This window comes from Macrobrachium rosenbergii, chromosome 40 (genome assembly GCF_040412425.1).
Source record: "Macrobrachium rosenbergii isolate ZJJX-2024 chromosome 40, ASM4041242v1, whole genome shotgun sequence".
NCBI classification, from domain to species: Eukaryota; Metazoa; Arthropoda; class Malacostraca; order Decapoda; family Palaemonidae; genus Macrobrachium; species Macrobrachium rosenbergii.
Genome location: NC_089780.1, coordinates 21645166 through 21655165, shown reverse-complemented (window position 1 = coordinate 21655165; position 10000 = coordinate 21645166). Strand labels below are relative to the sequence as shown.

At 36.4% G+C, this 10000-nt stretch overlaps 2 protein-coding genes across 2 annotated transcripts in view; one reads left to right on the top strand and one right to left on the bottom strand.

The window, feature by feature from the left end:
• Positions 1-10000, bottom strand: part of LOC136826225 (somatostatin receptor type 2-like) — a 493594-nt gene that overhangs the window by 264173 nt on the left and 219421 nt on the right. The gene's annotated exons all lie outside the window — the stretch shown is intronic.
• Positions 1386-5802, top strand: LOC136826338 (uncharacterized). Its single transcript, XM_067083592.1, has 4 exons — positions 1386-2253; positions 2901-3683; positions 4468-5342; positions 5746-5802. The coding sequence occupies exons 1-4, from the start codon at positions 1386-1388 to the stop codon at positions 5800-5802; spliced, it is 2583 nt and encodes an 860-aa protein (XP_066939693.1).

Below are 10000 nucleotides of genomic sequence, written 5' to 3'. Positions count from 1 at the left end.
CACAGGACCGCCGGAGGAGATAAGATTAGGGAGATATCCAATTCCTTAATGCAGCGTTGAGGTTAAGGATTGTTGATTCTTTTTTTTATTTTGCTCTGTCTGTCTGTCTCTCTCTCTCTCTCTCTCTCTCTCTCTCTCTCTCTCTCTCTCTCTCTGTGTTTCTATTCACGGATGACTGAAATGTTTTCATTTACTTCAATGTAACTGGCAAAATGATTATATATATATATATATATATTGTCAGTTGTTGCCATTTAATTAGGTATTAATTTATGAGTCTGGATGAATTTTTGAATGTAAATTACTTAAGTGTTATTTTTGTTTTGTTAGCTTGTTTGCTCCTCTCCGGTGGTTCGCTCCTTTTATAATTTTACTAATGCCAGTTGTCTTTTTCATATATGGTGCTGAGTGGGTGTGAGGCCTTCCCCAGTACATTCCATTCCCCCCACTCCCCCACAGCCCTGGGTGGACGAGGGTCTTATATTTATCCTACAAGAGTAGGAGTTAGTTACGTTCTGGACCTCTGCCTGGGCATTTGGTTGGCTTTTGGACTGCTGCTTGACTTGCTTCTTGTTTTGAGGATCTGTACACCTGCCAATATATAGTGGATCCATTACCCTCTGCAGCTTAAGAGTTCATCTTCGGATAATTCTTCCATACCCTTGGTCCAGTTATTAAAGCCAAGGGGACCTCACTGTCCTACGGTAGGGTATTTATAACCCTTGTATAAAATATAGACGACTTCTTGTTGAGATCACGGCACTTTAATCCTGTTTTGGGCCCTAATACCCCGACTGCCTTGATTTATCCTCCAGACGTGGAGAGTGACTGTCTTTCAAGAGGAGCCACAGAAAACTATAAATAAAAGTTGTTAGGGATATTAGATTGTATTCGTTAGGATATTCTCTCTTTTGCTTTTCTCTTCCTGTCTGGGCCCCCTCCTTTTTGTGTTTGAATGAGTTATTTTTCTATCGTTAATTGGGTAAGTGGTTGTTATTAAGTATAATTGATATTCATATTTTTGTATCTGAAGAGGTTCAGGTATTATTTCTGACTTATATTAATGTATTAAAATTAAGGATTTTTCTTGGTATTTTCTTTGCCCCTTGAATTGATTTTTGCACACGGCTAAGAGGTTGAGATACTATTCCACCAATTGTGGATTTAGTATTGTGTTGGTGAATACTTGTTGATTTATTATATTTGGATATAGTGTGGTGGTTAATCAAGCCATCACAAGTGGCGACCGTTTTGACAGGATTTTTCCGTTCCTGTGTATTCACTGGTGTGTGCAAAATTGATTCTTGGGGTTTAGTTTTTTTAGGCAGCATATTTTCACCTCCTCGCGTTTTTTGTGTATTGCTTTTTGTGAATAGGTGTTCATTATGTCGGTTGTTGATGTATTAGAACTCCTTAGTGGAGAGGGGTGGCAAGAGAGGCTTGCAGAGTTGAATAGGGATGACTTGATAATTGTAGCGCAGCATTTTGAATTGGAATATGAGGTGTCAATAAGAAAGGGTGTATTGTTATTGCAAATTTATGAATATATAAAAACTGTAAAGGCTGGTGGGGAACAAGAAGTGAAATCTGAAAAAGGTGGTGTGGTATCTGTAGAAATTTTGGATAGGCAAATTGCTTTGAGGAAGGTGGATTTGGAAATAGAAAAGTTTAAGGCAGAGGAAAGGGAAAGGGAGAGGCAGCATGAGATTGCCATGAGAGGTGCAGGTCCTTCTTCCCCTCCCACTTCTCCAAATAGGTCTGTAACGCCTGCTATTAATTTAGCGCAGGCTCTCAAATTTGTACCTCAATTTGAGGAAAATAATGTGGCTGAATTTTTTGTATCTTTCGAAAGAATAGCAGCAAGGTTGGAGTGGCCCCAAGAATATTGGACCACTCTTATTCAAAGTAAATTGGTGGGAAGGGCCCAAAAGGTCTATGTAACTTTAGAGGAGGATCTTTCATCAGATTATGAGAGTGTGAAGGCCATTGTCTTAAAGGCCTATGAACTGGTCCCTGAAGCCTATAGGCAACGCTTCAGGAACTTACAAAAATGTAGGGAGCAAACGTTTGTAGAATTTGCAAGGTCTAAAGAACAATATGCTAGTGATTGGCTTAAGTCCAAAGAGGTGGTTGATTTTGATAAATTAAAGGAATTGATGTTGGTGGAAGAGTTTAAGAGGTGTGTACCGGATAAATTGAAGGTCCATCTTGAAGAGTTAAAACTCGATACCATTCAGGAGGTAGCCATCGCTAGTGATGAGTATTATCTATCTCATAAACATGAGTTAGAAGGTGTAACAATAAATAAGTCTAGTTGGGTTAGAACAGGCAGGAATAATAATTGTAATAATAATAACATTGGTAAGAGGTTTAATAGAGGCAATTATGGAAGTAACCATCAGGGTAACCATCAGGTAATAACTATCAGAGTAATACTAATAACAATAATAATAATTTTTCTCCTAACAGAGGTTATAGGAAACCTTATGGATATAATCCAGAAAAGTTGAAGGCACTAACGTGTTTCTTTTGCAATAAGAAGGGGCACGTAAAAAGTATGTGTCATGCATTTAGAAAATCACAAAGGGTTGATGGTAGGCCAGTAATGAGTGTGGAAAGAGAGAGAGAACCCGTCCCCGCAAGGACCACTGACCAATGACTACGTGGCTGCTTTGATAAGTATTTGTCTGTCGGTAGTGTCTCGTTCGTAAATTCGTCCGAGAGAAGGCAAGTACGGATTTTGCGTGATACTGGAGCAGCTCAGTCTTTGGTTCTTCGGGAGGCATTGCCGGGTAATTTGGTTTCTAAAAATAATGAATTTGTGTTGCTGTCTGGTTTCCCTGATACGGTAAAGTCTTACCCTATTGAAAATTTTAACTTGATCTGTCCTTCCTTTTCAGGAAATTTAAAATTGGCCATCGTTGATAAGTTTCCTGTTAAGGATGTTGATATTGTCATAGGAAATGACGTTGCACTTAAGAATAATACCTGTCCAATATTGGTAAATCCCGATCATGAAGTAGCGGTAGTTACTCGATCTAGTGCTAGAATTGTTGACGCTGCAGAGTCAACAATTGATGTTGATTTAAGTAGTTTAGATCGTAGCGGTAGCGTAGTTGTAGGAGATATTGATATTATGAAAAATAAACCTAACTGGACTGTTGAAGAGCTTATTAAGGCTCAGAAAAAGGATTTTCAGGATATCTCTATAGAGTCGGGTGAGGTGCCTGATCTGACTACTCCTAAGTTTAAGATTATTAAGAATATTTTGTATAGGTTGAGTAGACCTATGGAGGCTAATAATGCTGATCACGAAATTTTGAAACAAATAATGGTTCCTTATGTTTACAGGAATGAGTTAATTGCATTGGCGCACGAGAGTGGTTTGGCTGGTCATTTTGGTATTCATAAAACTTCGGTCAAGTTACTTATGAATTATTATTGGCCCAAGTTGAAGGCAGATGTGAAGAAGTTTGTCAATAGTTGCGACGTCTGTCAAAAGGTCAGTAAGCCCAATCAGCCTATTCCAAAAGCGCCTTTATGTCCTATTCCAGTGGTTTCTGAACCTTTCAAGGAGGTGATTATTGATGTTGTGGGACCTTTACCAAGAACTCGTAGTGGAAATGAATATATTTTTACTATCATGGATAAGATGTCTCGGTATCCTGAGGCGATTCCGCTGCGTACTATAAAAGTGCTAAAATTGTAGATGTACTAATAGAATTTTTCACCAGGTTTGGAATGCCTAAAATAATTCAATCGGACTGTGGTTCTAATTTTGTTAGTAGGTATTTCAAAGACAAAATGGCAGAGTTGAATATAAAACATGTAACCTCTTCTCCATATCATCCGGAAAGTCAGGGAGCTCTGGAGAGGTTCCATCAAACCCTCAAGTCTATGATAAAGAAATATTGTTTGGTTAATGGTTCCGAATGGGATAAGGAACTACCTTACTTATTATTTGCATTTCGGTCAGTGCCGAGTCAATCTTTAGGATTTTCACCTTTCAGCCTTATTTTTGGTCATTGTGTGCGTGGTCCATTGGATGTGGTTCGTGAATCTTGGGAGGGGACGCCCTGATATAAATTTATTAGATTATGTTAGTAATTTGGGTGATAAATTAACGAAGGCTTGGAAGTTTGCTGGTGAAAATTTATTGTGTAGCCAAAAGAAAATGAAATACTTTTTTTGACAGAAAGACTAAGGAGCGTAATTTTGTAGTGGGTGATAATGTTTTGGTATTGCTTCCCATTCCTGGAAACCCTTTAAAAGCTTCATTTTCAGGACCGTGGAAAATTTTAAAGAAATTAAGTGAGGTAAATTATTTAGTAGAGACCCTGAGAGAAGGAAACCTTTTCAGCTTTGCCATATAAATATGTTGAAGGCATATAATGAACGGGAGAAGGTTATTCCCGTGGCCTCTATCGGGGATGTTGTTGTGTCTGATAATAATTTTTTCTTTTTCAGATAGTGAAAATATTGATGAAAATTGTTTTGATGGAAGTGAATGGCTATCGGATAATAAGGGTTCTTTGAAAAATTTTGCTAATATGGTTTCTCATTTAAGTAATGGAGAACAAAGGTCTTTAAAGAAATTGGTATTTAATTATAAGGAATTATTTTCGGATGTACCGGGAAGGACTTCGGTCCTTGAACATGACGTGGACGTAGGTAACGCCACGCCCGTAAAACAATCTCCTTACAGGTTGAATCCTTTCAAGAATGAGGTTGTAGCGAAGGAAGTTGATTATATGTTAAAACATGACCTGATTGAACCCAGCCAAAGTCCGTGGTCATCACCTGTTGTATTGGTAAAGAAATCTGATGGAGATTTCAGGTTATGCTTTGATTATCGTAAGTTGAATGAGTTGTCTAAGTCTGACTGTTATCCATTACCTCGAATTGAGGATTGTATTGATCGTATGGGTAAGGCTAAATACATAAGTAAATTCGACTTGCTGAAAGGTTATTGGCAGGTTCCTCTTTCGAGGCGGGCAAGGGCCTTGTCTGCTTTCGTAACACCACAAGGACTGTTTCAATGTAAAGTTATGCCGTTTGGTATGAAGAACGCGGCTGCTACCTTTCAGAGGTTAATGAATACGTTGGTCTATGGTTTGGAAGGGTGTGTTGTTTATATTGATGATATTGTTATTTATAGTGATGACTGGGGAACGCATTTAAAACGTATTAGGGCACTGTTCGAGGTTTTGAAAAAGGCTGGTTTAGTAATTAATTTAAAGAAAAGTGAGTTCGCAAAGGCGAAGGTGGTATATTTGGGTCATGAAGTCGGTGGTGGTAAAGTTGCTCCCAAGCAAGCAAACATTGAATGTATTGAGAAAATGGTAATTCTAAGTGTAGGAGGGATGTCAGAAAATTCCTTGGTTTAGTAGGTTATTACAGAAGGTTTGTTAGGAATTTTTCTGACATTGCCGATCCTTTGACTAATCTCCTAAGAAAGGGTGTAACTTTCGTCTGGACTGAGGAAACGCAAAAGGGGCATTCGATAATTTGAAGAGAGTTTTACTTAATTTCCCTGTCCTGAAGGCTCTGATTTCGACCTTCCGTTTTCTCTTGCTACGGACGCAAGTGACGTTGGTGTAGGAGCGGTGTTGTTACAGAAGAAAGACGAACAAGGAGTCTCTCATCCTGTCGCATTCTTTTCAAAAGTTGTCCTCCGCCCAACGTAGGTATTCTACTGTGGAGAAAGAGACCCTTGCTGTAATATTGGCCATTAATCATTTTCAGGTTTATCTCTCCTCCACAGATACACCTATTAAGATCCTGACGGATCACAATCCCTGACCTTCATCAGTAGATACAAGAATAAAAATCAAAGATTGATGCGATGGAGTCTCATGTTGCAAGAATGGAATTTGGAATTTTCACACGTTCCAGGAAAAGATAATGTTGTTGCCGATTTTCTCTCTCGCAGCGTTGAATAGTGGTTTGTGGCAGAGGGCTATGCAGCTATTAAAGGTATAGTATCTGTATCGTTCTAATTACGGTATGTGTGCTGTTGAAGTGAGCACGTAGAGATAAAATATATATGTAAGACTTGTTTATTAATGATCATAATTTTCTTTACAGGCCATGTGTCGATGTTTTATATGTATTGTATGGATTACTTGTTATAAAAAGTTGAGGGTGGCAAATGGTACCAGTTATTGGTTGACTAAAAAGGTTTCCTAGTTTTAAGGTGTCGGGTACGATTAGGTTTATACTACTAAGTTAAGGAAAAAGATAGGCTCTAACCCGGTTATTCTATAATTTCAGGCTAATAATTACGCTTCATTGATTTTGGTGTGTTTATTTGTGCAGGGGAGTCTTGTTGCGGTCTTCTCTGTATCATTCAATGAGGGTGTATGTATTGGACACTATGGTGACGAGTGTAGTGGTCACTGAGATAAAGACAGTGGTTTTTTGGCCAAACATTCGTTAGCAGTGAATGAAATGTATCACTGAAATTGGACAGTGTTTTTTTTTTGTGGAAAAGGTTATGGCCTATGAACGATATATATCGGAACCCGGTTGTTAGAGCAATGTCTAGCTCCTAAATTTTGTGTGAGAACAAGGTGAAGTTCTTAGGTCTTGTGTAATGGAGCTTCTGGCTTTGGGAAATTTCTCTGTATATGTACTAGTATTAAGATTATGATTTTCTAGGTACTTATAAAGTTGCTATTCTTGTGAGCTGCTATCCTTGATTCTTGCCACCCCCTAGCCCGTGTTCTAAGTGTTATAAGTATTATTGGTGGAGAAAAATTTTCTCTTGTTGATTTGTATATCTTGTCTTACAGTTGATTGACAATTATTGATTCATTGTGATTTATACATAATTTTTTCTTGTTTTGAATTTTAGATTATGTATTAACGTTGAATTTTAGATTATGTATTAACGTTAAAAAAAAATTTTTTTTTAGTAAATTTTTTTTTTTTTTTTTTGGGAGAGGAGGTGTCAGTTGTTGCCATTTAATTAGGTATTAATTTATGAGTCTGGATGAATTTTTGAATGTAAATTACTTAAGTGTTATTTTTGTTTTGTTAGCTTGTTTGCTCCTCTCCGGTGGTTCGCTCCTTTTATAATTTTACTAATGCCAGTTGTCTTTTTCATATATGGTGCTGAGTGGGTGTGAGGCCTTCCCCAGTACATTCCATTCCCCCCACTCCCCCACAGCCCTGGGTGGACGAGGGGTCTTATATTTATCCTACAAGAGTAGGAGTTAGTTACGTTCTGGACCTCTGCCTGGGCATTTGGTTGGCTTTTGGACTGCTGCTTGACTTGCTTCTTGTTTTGAGGATCTGTACACCCGCCAATATATAGTGGATCCATTACCCTCTGCAGCTTAAGAGTTCATCTTCGGATAATTCTTCCATACCCTTGGTCCAGTTATTAAAGCCAAGGGGACCTCACTGTCCTACGGTAGGGTATTTATAACCCTTGTATAAAATATAGACGACTTCTTGTTGAGATCACGGCACTTTAATCCTGTTTTGGGCCCTAATACCCCGACTGCCTTGATTTATCCTCCAGACGTGGAGAGTGACTGTCTTTCAAGAGGAGCCACAGAAAACTATAAATAAAAGTTGTTAGGGATATTAGATTGTATTCGTTAGGATATTCTCTCTTTTGCTTTTCTCTTCCTGTCTGGGCCCCCTCCTTTTGTGTTTGAATGAGTTATTTTTCTATCGTTAATTGGGTAAGTGGTTGTTGATATTAAGTATAATTGATATTCATATTTTTGTATCTGAAGAGGTTCAGGTATTATTTCTGACTTATATTAATGTATTAAAATTAAGGATTTTTCTTAGTATTTTCTTTGCCCCTTGAATTGATTTTTGCACACGGCTAAGAGGTTGAGATACTATTCCACCAATTGTGGATTTAGTATTGTGTTGGTGAATACTTGTTGATTTATTATATTTGGATATAGTGTGGTGGTTAATCAAGCCATCACAATATATATATATATATATATATATATATATATATATATATATATATATATATATATATATATGTGTGTGTGTGTGTGTGTGTGTGTGTGTGTGTGTGTATGTATGAATGCATGTATACATATATATAACTGAAAAAGCCGCTTGGTTGCACAGTCTGCTCCCAGTTAAGACGATATTCTTGATACAAAGCACTTGCTCTGTAAAGTTGGTTTTGTCTCAACAATCCACTGTGAAAGGACTGAGAGAGAGAGAGAGAGAGAGAGAGAGAGAGAGAGAGAGAGAGAGAGAGAGAGAGAGAGAGAGAGAGAGAGGGGGGAGCGGAGAGAGACCTGTCTACGATATTTCAAAACCTTCACAGAAGTGTTATTCACTTCTGAATTTTCTACAAAGATTAGAAATAATGAAAGGCATCGCTATATTGTGTGGTCGGACAAAGACCATTAAATTCACAAAGACCCAAACTTTTATTGTGTTCTATTTCTTAATAGATCGCTCATTAAAATAGTAGGGGTTAGTTATAGAGTAAAAACAATTTATATTCTTTTGTGAACAACTGTTCTTACTACTGTTCCAGAGCGACCAAGGAAATACTGTTAAAACCCAAAAATAGTCTGTCTTCATAGTTTATGATCTATCAATACAGATATGAGAAATTAGCAACCAAATAATGAAAATTTATATCTGAAAATACCAAGTATGTTGTATATTTTCGTTCCCTTAAATATACAACATACTTTCAGAAATAAGGGTAATTCCTTTGAAAGGTCTTCCAGCCACCTCTAATAAATTTGCTTAAATTTCAAAATCTTTCGATCGATTTGCCTAAAATCTGCCACGTACTTAACCAGTCATATCGAAGGCTCTACAAGAGTGATTTTATAAACCATTTTAATAAAACGTCGATGGTCTAAACAGCCATTTTCCGTCCGTAATTGCAGTGAACGAGTGGTCATTTGCATATGTATACCCTGTACTAATTAAATGTTATCTAACTATCTCCGTATCAGCTTCACGTGCCTTTTCATGAAAGGGCTGATTATACAGTTATTTTTTTCAATATAGTGATTTTAAGATTTCTTATATAAATGGAAAGAGAAGTTACAGTTGTACTTGTCTTGCGTGAGAATATATATATATTTTTTTAGAAAAATCATTATTTAAAAGAAAGTTTTTGAAGAAACCTAAATTTTCTTGAACGAAATTATAAATGGATGAATTTCTGATCAAGTGTATTAAATTTACTTTTCAGCTATGTAAATAAAACATTTCTACGCTCTACATATAACTTATCTAATAACATACTTTAATATTATATAAAACACATTTAAAACAGTTTTGTAAATGAAACTGTCAGTTGACAGATACTTTCCTTAAATTTGCGAAAGATATGCAGTATCTTCAAAATATTTTTGCGCTCTATATGTAGCTTACAGTATATAATAACACGTTTTAAGAGTATGCAAAACACACTTAAAAGAGCTTTATAAATGCAATGATCAAATAATGAATACTTTCCTTAAAGTCATGAAAGATATTCAGTATCTTCCACTGGGAGAACTTCTGTTACGTCTCACAAAGCCTAATATTATTGCACACTCTGCCAAACGCTTTTGGCACCTACAATTGAATTAGTTTTTTCTTTGTGACTTCCTCCATTAAGAGGTTTTAAACATTATCCCAAGCACTTAATACATGATAATGTCTTGAAAATCAAGAAAATAGAAAATAAATTATACTAGCATCAGGAAATAAGGAAAAAATAGAATAATTTTGTATAATTTTCTTAGAAACATTTTCTTTCTCATTTTACAAACCTTGCACAAGACAAGCAAAATATATTTTTGTTGAAGATGAGATGGAATTTTAACCTTAGCTAAAACTAAACTTTGATAATTTTAACAATTATTTTCCTTACATATTCCTTTTTAGCTTTCGTACTAAAATGTGTTAAAACGGTTTTAGACTTTCCTTTGTCAGAAACATTCGTACAAAATGTTTGCAACAAATGAAATTCCTTCAGAGGGTTAGAGAATTTAATTACACCTAG